The sequence below is a fragment of the Vigna angularis genome, chromosome 7 (genome assembly GCF_016808095.1).
Source record: "Vigna angularis cultivar LongXiaoDou No.4 chromosome 7, ASM1680809v1, whole genome shotgun sequence".
Lineage (NCBI taxonomy): Eukaryota > Viridiplantae > Streptophyta > Magnoliopsida > Fabales > Fabaceae > Vigna > Vigna angularis.
This window is the reverse complement of record NC_068976.1, coordinates 34,600,475-34,614,482: the sequence shown is the minus strand read 5'-3', so window position 1 is coordinate 34,614,482 and position 14,008 is coordinate 34,600,475. Positions and strand designations below refer to the sequence as shown.

The 14,008-nt window shown below is 34.9% G+C and overlaps 1 protein-coding gene across 1 annotated transcript; it reads left to right on the top strand.

The window, feature by feature from the left end:
* The first annotated feature begins 44 nt into the window (after positions 1–44).
* On the top strand, positions 45–8,845 carry LOC108338307 (serine hydroxymethyltransferase, mitochondrial). Its single transcript, XM_017575102.2, has 15 exons — positions 45–263; positions 351–395; positions 488–574; positions 689–810; positions 911–987; positions 2,569–2,693; positions 3,389–3,481; positions 5,509–5,601; positions 5,692–5,889; positions 6,734–6,838; positions 6,987–7,052; positions 7,201–7,278; positions 7,974–8,085; positions 8,165–8,275; positions 8,384–8,845. Exons 1-15 carry the CDS (start codon positions 189–191, stop codon positions 8,530–8,532), a joined length of 1,536 nt encoding a protein of 511 aa, XP_017430591.1. The 5' UTR covers positions 45–188; the 3' UTR covers positions 8,533–8,845.
* The last annotated feature ends 5,163 nt before the right edge of the window (positions 8,846–14,008 follow it).

Genomic DNA, 14,008 nt, shown 5'->3' with positions numbered 1-14,008 from the left:
CCAATCACGTTTGCAAGTGCTGAATGTCCCTATCAGGACCCACATAGTGCAAAAGAACACACCACCAACCTCACTCACCCGCTCTCACTCTCACTCACCCACCCTCAACACTTATATACCAACCTCTATAATACATACAATTCCGGTTGCGAGAGAGAAAACAAAGTGTCGCTTCGTATCGTGTCTCAATGGCCATGGCACTTCGCAGACTTTCCTCCACCATCAACAAACCGTTCTCCAACGCCACTTCCATTTATCGCACGGTACTATCTCTCTCTCGCTCTCTGTATATATTTTCTTTCATTCTCTGTTTTTGTTTTGGAATCGCAATATTCTGTGCTTTGTTGCAGTCGTCTTCGCTCTCCGCTCACGAAAAAGAGAAATCTCGCGCAGATGTAAGCCAATTCAGATTTTAATTGAAAATTTTCGTTCGCATCTAATTGAAATATTTTGTTCGTACCTGATTGAAGACTTCTATCAATCGCAGTGGACGAAGCAGCTCAATGATCCTCTCGAGGTTGTGGATCCCGAGATCGCTGACATAATCGAACTCGAGAAAGCGCGCCAATGGAAGGTGAATCAAAGTTTTGTTCTAGCGTGCTTTGCTTTGGATTGATGAAAAACGTTTCTGATTTTTCGTTGGATTGTTGTTTGAATTTGTTTGACGTTTGTTTGTATGGAATGCCAGGGATTCGAACTTATTCCTTCCGAAAATTTCACGTCGCTGTCGGTGATGCAAGCCGTTGGATCGGTGATGACAAATAAATACAGCGAAGGATATCCAGGAGCTAGATACTATGGAGGAAATGAGTATGTTGATCTGGTTATGAACGTTTTTGTTTCGGATTCTGAAATTTATCGTATGTTCGGTGTGCTGATTTTGGAGTTACGTGCATGATTCGGCGTTTAGGTACATTGACATGGCCGAGACATTATGTCAGAAGCGTGCGCTTGAAGCTTTTCGGTTGGATCCAGCTAAATGGGGAGGTACGTAAGCACGCCAGTCTAATGTTAAGCAATTTGAGTTTCCTTATTATTCGGATCTAGAGTGGTCTCGTGCATGTTGAGGTATTGTGAAGAAGAAATTGGGAACATTGTGGTTTTTGTTTTGCTTAGTTGTTAGTTTTCTTCTTCTTTTTTGTGACGGTTAGGATTTTTTGGGAGCGTTGCTAATATATCGTTGTTGGAGATCACTTAGATTAAAAGAGCTGTTATCTTCCTCTGTTAATCATTCAAGGAACTAGTATACGTGTTTGTGCTTTATAGATGTTTTAGAACAGGAGATCTTTCTCTGTTGTTAATCATTCAAAGAACTAGTATACGTGTTTGTGCTTTATAGATGTCTTAGAACAGGAGACAGGGTTTTGTTTTATGTTCCGTGCATTTAAAAGTAAAACATGGCATGAGATTACAAGATGGTGTATCCTACTAGTTCTGTTAAAAAGTGAGGAAACAAGGAAACTAAATATGGAACCTTATTGTTTTTGTGCCAGATTCTCCCTGGGTGTACATCCTGATATATTAATCCTTTGCTGTGTGCAAATGGATATTTTAAGTGATTTTTTTTGTAAACAAAACAACCATCTATTATTGAAGTAAAATATTCAACAGAATTGATTGACATTTAATTCCTTTTTTTTATTTTTTTTTATTTCCTAGCTTGTTGATTATTTATCTATATAGAGAGAAAACATCAAATTACTTCTAAAGTGAACATTAGAGAGTCATTTCCCACATCCAACTTTCATTTTAGCTTAATCTGATAGTTCTATTTAGTAACTTATCATTGACAGTTAGAAAAAATAGTGAGAATCAGGAAGAACTTTAGGTCTCCTTATGTATATATTGGGGTTCAGCACTCAAGTTTCTGGAAGTAATTATTTTGCTACTATAAGCTACTGTTCTTTTCCTTTCTTCTACCCACGAAAGAAAGTGACTTATGGTTTGAGTTCTTCATTCTCTAGAGAAACATTTATTTTTAGGTTTAAGATTTATCTTCTTCCGTCTTATAGTGATTGAGGAGAGTCTTATCTTTTAAGACCTACCTACTGAATGCTTGTTTTGAATAACTATGACCATGCCACAATGGTTTCAGTTGTACTGGTTCCCTTAATGTAGTCGTCACTCTTTCCACTTTTCAATTTTATACCTGATTGAAGAAATTTGTATATTAAGTGATAATCCTTGAGAAGTTTTTAATATACACTGAAGGATTATTGATTATCCTCGAGAATTTTTTAATATAGTGAAGGATTATTTCAATTCATTTTATATTGGACAGTTCATGTACTTAACACATTGATTATAAACATTGGTTTTGGAGTAAAACAACATGTGATAGAAATTCATTAATATGAATGGATAATGTGTAAAGCTCTTCTGCTTTTTAAATTTGATGCATATTATTTTAGCTTGCTTGTTGCCTTGTTGGATAAATGTTTGAACCTGTGTTATTCTTTCTTTGGATCATTCATTTGTTTTTTCTAGTATTTTCCTCCATAATTTGGGGGAACACAATTTTGATAATGTGCTTTCTTCGAGAATCTAATGTTCTCTGCTTTTTGACAGTCAATGTGCAATCATTATCCGGATCCCCTTCTAACTTTCAAGTTTACACTGCTTTATTGAAACCTCATGAGAGAATTATGGCCCTGGATCTTCCCCATGGTGGGCATCTATCGCATGGTTATCAGGTTAAGTTCTGATTATCAGTTGTGCTCATTGTACCTGCCACCTTGAGTTGATAATGTTATCAAGTTTGCAATAAAGACGCGATGAATGAATGCCATGGCAATAGCTCATATTAGGTCATTCGCCCCTTTTTTCTCAAATAAATAGGTACTGAGTGATCAATAGGCTTTATTTTTGTTTCATTTTGTAGATAAGAGAAATTTTCGTTGAGAAGGAGAATTTAAAAAAGGACTCCTTCCGATGCTATGAAATTGCTCTCCAGTAAAGAAAGGAAGACTAAACAAATTAATTCGAAAGATAAACCCAATCATTTTAAATTTCACACCTAGAAACACCCTTAAGATATCCATGAACAGAAATCCCCAAGGAAGCTAAGAAAAAAAGCTTTCCACATAAAAAGGTGAGGGAGGTAGAAATTTAAAGATAAAAATTTAAAAATCATCTTCCAGTCTCAAACTTTTATGATTAAAATCAATTCTCACTGAACTACTTTTTTAGATGATTTCAAAGATTGTGAGTAATGTAAAATATTTCAATAGGACTGGAACGTTTTGAGAAATATCAGCACCTTATGAAATCAAAAGAACAGTGTTGTCTGAAATCTAACCTCTCACAATCTTTCGTTTGCTATTCCTCCTTACAACCCTATTTTATTTATTCCTTGTACACAAGTTTTTGATATGTTTGTTTCATGCAGACTGACACCAAGAAGATATCAGCTGTATCAATATTCTTTGAAACCATGCCATACAGATTGAATGAGAGCACTGGTTATATCGATTATGACCAGGTAGGTAGGTACCATTGTATTCTGTGTATAGTGAATATTTCTTTTTTATTGAGAAACTTTTAAGTACTCCAACTGCTTCTATTTCAGTTGGTACTCACTGTTATCTTTTTTCCAATGAGTTGAATATTTTTCTTTTACTTGATGCTAATTACAGAATGTGCTGGTAAAGATTTTCTTGATAAAATCATTATCCTATGAAATATTGCAGTGACTGAATTTTAGATATATATTAATTGATCCCCGCTGCCAATAAAAATATCTAAGGTGTATGTTAGGGACAAAGAATGTAGTAGGAGAAGATTTGGTGGACAGATGCTGAATTGGCTAATGGGAAAGGACTAGGACCATAGAGGAGAGAATATATTTGTTCAAATCTTTCAATAGTTAATCATTTCACGATCAAGATTGAAATATTATGCTCTCTTAGTAGCAGATTGCCGTGATATTCATTGTTCTACCATCTATTCTTGTTTATAGCATAAAGTATTTGTTAAAGAGCCTACATCAGCTAGACACTTTATAGTATATAAGAACGTGTAAACTTCACCTTACAAACCAGTTTTTGTGAAGTTGAATTTGGCCTAACTTTGACTATCTTACAATGGTATGAGAGCCATACAAAGCTTATTACAGTCAAGTTTGTTAAACCTATTGTATCACATACTATCGGGTTCTCCAAGCCCCTACTTGAGATGTTTAGTCCTCGACGTTAGAAGTGTGTTTTAAAGTACAACATTGACTAAAAATAAGGCTAAGTTATACTATATTAGTGTATGAAGTTGAGTTAAGCTTGAATTCTACCTACTTAAGAGTATTTATTGCAAAGGGGGAAAAAACATTTGTCTGGATTTATGAAGGGTTAGATTCACACTTATCTGCAAAGATCTTGTTTCATGCATATCGTTGGTGGCAATTCACATTTATCTGCAAAGATCTTGTTTCATGCATATTGTTGGTGGCAGTGTAGTCCAAATTGTGCTTTAAAATGTGTAACTACATGATTCCACTCACCATGTATGATTTAGAGCCAATGCAAGATCGTGTTAGAGTGGGATCTTGCATGGTTTCACTTTTTTTCTTTCCATCATGGTTTCACTTTTTTCTCCTTCACTTGCAACTGTGACATTTTTTTTAATTATATATATATATATATATATATATATATATATATATATATATATATATATATATATATATATATTAGTGTAGAAAACTCTTTCTTTCAATCTTGGCTGTCTTCTTTGGCTTTTCCCAAAATTCCTAATGGAACTGAATAAAGTAGACTATTCACTTAAGCACCTGTTTATGAAACCATTTTATTATGAATGGCTAGGAGGGATTTTGGAAACATAGAAATGAGGTAAGTAGGTTGCTTGCTGGTTCTTACTTGGGGCTTTGGACATCTACCATCGTCCAACAAGATTCTGTGATTCACCAAGAACATGCAAATAGGATCATTCTCAATTAACACTTGTGGTTTTAACTACCTGAGTAAGGTAAGACGCCTTCCTAACAGGCGGAGGAGCACGCAGTTGAAAAACTTTAATATTGGTCTTACCTACATACCCATCATCACAACACACCCTTCTTGTGCTTTGTGCAAATAAAGTTGTTGTTGTGCGATCTGGGCCGGACACGTCAAATCAAATTTGACACAGATGCCATTTTACTTCATTGTCATGATTGAGATAACTGAATCCCTGAGCGCCACTATGTTGCATTCACTAGAACAGTTCTACCCAATGATAGGACCTTGGGAAATTCACTTCTTAATGAAAAGAGCTTTGGTCACTTCGGTTCAAGTTCAACTATCCCATATAGTATTATATATATATATATATATATATATATATATATATATATATATATATATATATATATATATATATATATATATATATATATATATATATATATATTCACGAATTAAAATTTTAGGAGTCCTTCACGATCCAACCATGATCTTGATTTTTGCTTACCTTGGTTGGTTGAAATTTGTATATAATTTCTTTTCTTAATATTTGCAGTTGGAGAAAAGTGCAGCACTCTTTAGGCCAAAATTAATAGTTGCTGGTGCTAGTGCTTATGCTCGCCTTTATGATTATGCACGTGTTCGCAAGGTATATTATATCTGCTACAGACACTTGGGTATTTAATATTTTGAACAATTTAGTGATGATACTGAATCTTTTATGCTTGAATTCTTTTAGGTATGTGATAAGCAGAAGGCAGTTCTGTTGGCTGATATGGCACATATCAGTGGATTGGTTGCTGCAGGTGTTATTCCTTCTCCTTTTGATTATGCAGATATTGTAACAACCACAACACACAAGTCACTTCGTGGACCACGTGGGGCTATGATTTTTTTCAGGAAGGGTGTGAAAGAAATAAACAAGCAAGGGAAGGAAGTGAGTTTTAAACTATAAATTTAATGTTTTACTAGAGAAAAGGAATTGAAAAGTAGAGTAAAACAAACTTACTCCACTGAAGTTTTTTTGTTATCATATAACCCTTGTGTTGTTTAATTTCATGAATGTTAACGTTACTGCACTTGAAGCCAAACTCCGGGGGTTGAACATACTCTATGGGGTGGGTGTTTAAGTGAAAAATAAACCAACTTCAGGGGGTTTAAGTAACAAAATCAAATTTTTGTTTTTGTATTGGTAAGGTTATATGATTGTGTTTGTGCCTTGTGATCCTTCAATTTAAGAAGTTAACATTTTCACTTACAATCAACCACCTTTGTAAAGTACTTTTTATCCTAATATAAGTTCCTCAATTTGTAGTAGTTGTAGGATGTGTTCATAAACGCTCATTGATATGTTTAATACTTTTTCTTTCAACATTTTCTCAGTATTTTGGATGGATGTGTTAAGATCCACATCGGCAGAGTAGAGGGTAATAGATGTGGCTTGATCAATCCTCCTAGATATCCTAGCTTTGAGTTATTCCCTGTCTTTTATCAATCCTGACATTTTATCAAATCCTATGTCAAACTTTATGTTGGATGATTTTGAGATTTCCAATCTAGCAAACGTTATGCTCTTGATGTCTAGGCTTGGGTATGAGAATTTGTGTTAAGATTTACATTGTTTGGGAATATACGCAAAGCACCCCTTATAATGACTTGATCAATACTTTTTGCACTTGAGCTTGCTTTGAGGGCTGAATTAGGATCATTTTGTTTTCATTGCTAACCATTTCGAATCTGAGTAACCTGAATGGTTCTGTGTTTGCTGAATGCTTCTTCAGGTGTTGTATGACTATGAAGACAAAATAAATCAGGCTGTTTTTCCTGGACTTCAAGGTGGTCCACACAATCACACTATTACAGGCTTAGCTGTTGCACTGAAGCAGGTTCTTTTATTGACTAGTCCAAGAAACTGTAGTGATTATAGTTTTCCTGGCAAAGTGTATTTGTCCATAAGCATTATAATCATTCTTCTACATCTTTTGTTGTCACACTGATGTAAGTTCAGTTCTTTCTTCATTTTTGTAAATGTAGGCTATGACACCAGAATTCAAGAATTACCAAGAGCAAGTACTTAGCAACTGCGCAACATTTGCACAGGTAAAATGAAGGCCATATGCCATTTGTATGATGCACTACGTTGCCTAAACTCATTACAAACTTGTTATTAGTTATATCTTCTACTAGATGTTTAGCCTGACCATTTATTCAATTATAGCTGACCCTGCTTTGTTGTTTCAACTTACAGAGTTTGTTAGAGAAAGGCTATGACCTTGTATCTGGTGGAACTGATAACCATTTAGTGTTAGTGAACTTGAGAAACAAGGTAAATGTTGTGATCAATTGCTCTGAAAAACTATTGGTTATGTTCTTGTCTCAAAATTAAACCCAGATAGTGTCAAATTGTTTTTAAATGTCAAATAGACCTGTTCAGACCAGCCTTTCATGCGTGGTTTAAATCATATGTTGGGCACTTGGGGAGAATGGAAAATCAGCTATTATTATGGACAAATTGGCTTCAGAAGATAGTTAATTTGTTATGCCTTCATTCTTTCTATTTTGTATGGAACGTGGAATACTTTGACATACATACTTGACTGAGACTTTTTTATATTTTTTTAAGTAAAGAAAATTTTATTGAGATTGCACTGGAAGATATTTTTCTCTTTAGAGACTTTAAACCCAGTAGACATTGATACTCTTAATGTGATAGTTATGCTAACTTTGTATCTTATTCCTAAATAGTTAGAAATTGGCATATAACATGTCTCATTATAGTTATTCTACCAACCCAAACTACTAGAAACATTCCAAACCTTTTGAGAGCATTTTATTGTCGGATGTTTGTGAAGTGACCCAGTTATTTTATAAAAATTTTCCAGTGATGAGATTTGGTGGTTAAGATATGGTAAACCGAGATAGTAAAAATTGTTATATTTTTATTTGATCCAATTTCATGTGTAATATTTTAAATTTTATAGCACCAAGGGAACAAAGTTTTCAATGTGTGCTATTTGGCAGGGCATTGATGGTTCCAGGGTTGAGAAGGTACTAGAAGCAGTTCATATAGCTGCCAATAAAAATACCGTTCCAGGGGATGTATCTGCTATGGTTCCTGGTGGCATTCGGATGGGTACAGTCTGTTTCTCGTTCATTTTATGGATACTAGTGCATCTATATTACTTGTTAATGAATATTATCTTGTGATTCAGGAACCCCTGCTCTCACATCTAGGGGATTTGTTGAGGAAGATTTTAAAAAAGTAGCTGAATACTTTGATGCAGCTGTCAAGTTAGCCTTACAGATTAAGGAAAATACCAATGGTTGAGCCTACCTTACCTTCTGACTTTTGTCTGTTATATTTTCAGTTTAAAAAACATAGCATTTGTTTTATGTCTTGTAAACCATTCTTGTTGGTTTATCAATTTCAGGTACAAAGTTGAAGGATTTTGTGACAGCCATGCAATCAGATGAACAAATTCAATCCAAGATTGCTAATCTCCGTCTTGAAGTAGAGGATTATGCTAAGCAATTTCCTACAATTGGTTTTGAGAAAGAGACAATGAAGTATGGTAAGTGAAGATGACAAGGAACTTCTTCTGGAGTATTATTTAAAATTAATAACGCGGAGTTAGATGTATCGCTCCATGGATTGTCCGGGAGTATTAGATGAAAATGTGAATTATATTCTCAATGGTTTAAAATGAAAGGAAAAGGCAGAAATTTCTTTTCAGCCTGAGAAAATATATTACTGATTTCATGATGAAAATTTCCTTTGATCTCCAATGTACTACTGATAGAAAAAGGATTGTCGAGCACCCGTGGATTTTTTATTTCATGAATTTGTACTAGTATTTGAAATAAGTTACCTCAAAACCTCCTTTATTTACAAATTCCATCCTCTCTACCGTCTATCGCAGAAGGTCAGATACTTGCACAATAATATTCTGTACTATGTACTATCTCAGAGAACAAGGTTATTTATACTGCTCTGATAATCAGAACCAATTATAGGAAGAAGTCTTAAACTAGCCATAGAAGACAAAAGAGAGAGACCCCAAGGAGTTCAAAAAAAGAGAAACGATTACAACCATCACAATTCTTGATCTTTCTCTAGTTGGTTAATTCCTTGCTTTCCTTTCCCAAAACGAATGACCGGTCTGTCAAAAATAGCTAAAGAGTAAATTGACTTCCAAAAAATTGGCGGCTTTATTAAGACATATCATTCTTAACATATATTTAAATAACAACATAAATTAGCTCTTATTTCTTATAAATTAGTCAAATAAAATTACATATTTGCATTTATTATCATTACTCTGAATTTTCAACCGAAGTAACTAAATTCGGAAATAATACATGAATTCCAAAATAATATAACGTGTAAGAAGAAAAAAATGAAATAAAAGTTATCTATGAATCATAAAATATGTTTTTAGTCTCAACTATCATACGATTTTAGATTTAGTTCCTCTTTCAAACTTTAGTATACTTTGATCATCATCTTTAAAAAAACTGTAACTTTTCGTCCTTTAAAACTAATGTGTTAAATTTTCAATGAGCTGACTAAAAGTGTGTTATTTTATGCCGTTAGAAATTGAAAATATGAAATTTAAGAAAAAATGCTTTGGTCATTTTTTCTTCATCGTTACCATGGATCCTTGTCCCTTCGTGCATCCCATACAGTCTTCTTCCCTTTCTCCACCTCGGCCTCCACTCTTAGACACCACCACCTCCGACCCGGCCTTCCACCTCGACTTCAATGTCCTCCGTCGCCTTTCCAGAAAACCTCTGATCCTCGTTCTCTCCGTCTACAACAACCCATTGGACCGTTCTTGCTGGGTGCACAACGCCAAGCTATTGGATTGGATTCATGTCTTTCGAGGATTCTGTTAACTTTCTGGACTTTGTTATTTGCATTTTTTAGGATTTAGGTTGTAACTAGGAATTGCATTCAATGCATATGATGTTTGTCTCTGATTGATTAAATTAGTAAAGTATTGTAGTGGGCACTTTCATCTGAAGTGAAGAGTAAAATTGATGATTTATGCAGTAATCGAGAAAACTAAAATGGTAATGTAATAAAATTGAACAAAGAAAACTAAAATGGTAATGTAATAAAATTATAAAAATCTTGAATCTGTGTTGTTGTGTCTAACTCAACTCTAAAAGCAAATTCGTGAGATAAAAATTTCATATGCCTTGAAAGCCTCTACATTGTTGATGAACGTTATAGAATTGATTTCGTTCTAATATTGCATTGGGTAAGCTGTGTGAGCAAAACAGTTGAAGGTGACCCAATGGTAGTTTGACGATAGACTCTGAAAACATGTTGAATTTTGACAAGTTCTAACTCAAATCCAAAGTCTAAATTATGACGTGGGGTTTGCTTGTCTATTATAAGCTCTACTTTTACTATATCTATAATTGATGTGAGATTTCTGCACCAAGAAATTCAGCAGGCCCTTTGTGTAGGCTTTTTCCTTTTCCCCCATTGCTCAAGTTGTTGTAAACATCTGATGTATTTGTAAGCATATGAATAGGAAAAGGGAAGGAACAATATTATGCTGTTTTGACTGGAATTTTAAGTAAGAATAAGAGTCTTCAAACATGTTTCAAACTAAGTGTTTATCATATGACAATTAACTTCCATATTTTTTTATGGAGCAAAATTATGCAGAGATCTATTAGGTATACATTATAGTATGTGAAACAAATTTATATACAAGGGACAGTTATCTATGTTAAGGCCCCTATATGGAGAACTTAAGGTAGCTGAATGCATTTGTTACTGTTACTTGAAAATCTGCGTCATTAGTTTTAAGCTGCAGTACGGATTTCTATTTTACATGATAGGTTTTATTGTATTTAAAATTGGATTTCTGACTTTGGTGTAAACTAATAAATATATGGCAATGATCTGGAAATTGTTTTTTTGACTTTATCCCATTCTATGTTCCATATTTTCTCTTGACCAATTTGTATATCTTATTTTCAAAGTCATGAAAGTTGTCATTTCCCCTTTTTTATCTCTCTTTCACTTTATTCTAAAACTTTTTGGACTGTTTTCTTACGTTTATAATAATTTTTGGAATTATGGGTTTTACAATAAATTTACAGCCTGCTGTAATTTGCATCAAGGGTTGAGAAAAAAAATTGGAAGAAAGTATTAAACCTTATTACAGAAAATATTTTCTGAATTAGTTGGATAACCTCTTTGAATTCTTTTAATTTGCCAGTGTAGTTAACTTCCCACTCATGTTTTATTCATTATGTCCTCAAAAGTTTAGCTCTTTTGTTTGGCTTCATTGTCTTAAAGCGTGCTAATGTCACTAAAATTCTTGCAGCATGTTCCTGTCCTTGTAGCAGATTTTGCTCAAGGTGAATTGCAAACTAACGTGATTGGTGGGAAAGATTTTTTCCATTCAGAACTATATAAGGAAGATAGTGCCACTGTGGTTCCTGTAAATTATGCTGTTTCCCCTCATGAACTAACACTGCGCTTACACCAAGTTATCCAATCCAGACTTGAGGGACGTGTAAACACATATGCTCTGTTGCTCAACCTCCTGATACAGGAATCTTGCAATGTCAAAATTTGCAATTTCGGCATTTGACAAATAAAGTTATTTAAGCTAGCTTTAGAATCATAAGACAAACTCAAATATCGCAAATTAAGTAAAGTCCGCAGGGATTCAACTTTCTTGAAAGCATGCATCAATTCAAAATTTCCTATTTCTCAATGGAAACTCAGATTAGGGTTGGTTTCATCTGCATAATTGAAAGCTGAACTAGGGATCTAGTTCGGACCGAACGATACGATGAAGCTGGATCGATGGTTTGGTTGTACTGGGCCCAGCTAGCTTGAGCCAGCCGCTGCGGAAGGTATTGGAGTGAGAAAGGGCAGTGGAGAGATTAACGGTGAGATGAACCGACCCAATAGCTTGGCGCTGCGTACCCAGCAGGAATGGCTCAATGGGCCTCTTTGTAGACGGAGAGAACGAGGAAGAGAGGCTTTCTGGACAGGCGACAAAGGGCGGGGAGATCGAGGTGAGAGGCTGGGGCGGAGGTGGTGGTGTCAGGAGTGGAGGCCGTGGCGGAGAGAGGGAGGAGGGCCGTATGGAACACACGTAGGGACAAGGATCATGGTAATGATGAAGAGAAAATGATCAAAGCATTTTCACTTAAATTTGAGATTTTCATTATCTAATGAAACATGATACAGTTTACTCAAAATTTAACTGCTTAATTTTGAAGGACGGGTTAATGTTCGGGTTGGTCTCTATTTTCGTTCAGAATTTTAAATAAGTCATTTCTTTTATATCATCTCGATTGGATCCTTGTTTTTATAAAATTGAAACAATTAGAGATTTGTCGTCAAATTAAAATTGGACAAACGGTCGTTTAAGTTTGGGTTACGTGACATGTGAGTGTATTGATTAATCAGACGTGACATTAAAAACAAGTATGAATTGATTTTTTAATTGCACAAAGCTTAAATCAGATGTACTTAAGGGCAAACTGGGCAAAATAAAAAAAATTAAGTGCAGCTTGAGAAATCCAAATTAGATTGGAGAAAAAAATTGGGGTTCTGAATTAGGGTTCGTGGGAGAGAAAGAGAAACCTCGATAATTCCTCAATTCAAACCCTTCAAAGAAATTCCCAAATCCAATTTCAGAACCTAACCCTAAAATCGCAACAGTTGAACTCACAATCTGTAGAAAGGGAATCAAAAACCACCACTCCCAACAGAGAACTCAAAAACCCCAAATGAAAACCCTTGCCACGAAACATAGAAACCCTTGTTACCGTACAAGCATTGCCGCCGCGAATGATGAACGTTGCGTCTGAACCGTCGATTTTGCATCTTCCTCCCTGCAACCAGAACTGAACCAGAAAGAGAAAAGGAAAGAAACTCCCTCCCTTGCGAAGCGAATCAACGCAAGAAAAGAGGGAAAGGGGAAAAGAAGAAGAATGTCCAACATGCCGCCGCAAACCACCACGAAGGCCGCTTGGTCGCGTCATCTCCACACCGTCGCCGCACCATCACCGCCGGAGTCGTCTCTCAGTCCCTACGATACCCAGCCATACCCCGAAGAAAGAGAAAGGAAGAAATCTCTCTACGTTGCGGCTAAAGCAAAGGAATAGAAAAAGAAAGTGCTTCCAGCGCTGAAATTCTTGATTCAAGCAAAAGAAACAAACGTCTAGAACCCTGAAACTCACCTTGTCCAATTTGATTTTGATTTCGCAATTGCACAGGATAACAAGGCTTTCAACACTTAATTTAATTTGATTTTCTAACTTTGCCCTTACTTAAATTATATTTCCACTTTGTACACTTAATTTTTTAATTCAAAAATTAAAAAAATACAATTGACACACGTTTTTAATGCCATGTAAATTAAAACTATACTGTCATCATGTCACGTAACACCCTCTTTAACGACAGTTGATCAATTTGATGGCAAACCATTATTTGAGACGCCGAACAAGTCGGAGACCTATTTTACGAAAATAGGAACTTACCGAGACATTAAACCTATTATAATTTCTTTAAAAACAAGGATCAAAGTGTACCAAAGTTTTAAAAATAAACTAAATCTAAAACTTAAGAAACTTAAAAACATATTTAACTCTAAAATCTACCATATTAATAATATTATATATTAACTTTGTATTATAAAAATATAAATAACAAACTAATTAAATGAGTTGATGGAATCATCCCACCCTTAGCTTGCTTTGAACAAGTCCCCTTCATAGTCAGGGAGGTTAAAAATGTTCAATTAAATTGGTGATTATTTAAACTAAATTAAACTATCAAAAATTAAACTAAAAAGGTAAACTGCTTTTTAGTTCAATTAAAAAGAACGGTTAGTGCACGACGTATATGACAAGCACTAGTGCAGAATTGGCCTTTAACGTCACCCCATAGACGTCCATCCATAAAAGCCCCAACGTAAATAATTGACTGGTGGCATATTCGTAAATAAGTTAAACTGTAGACGTCCGTTGTGGGGGGGACGGACGTCTATAATATTATAGACGTCAGGGCC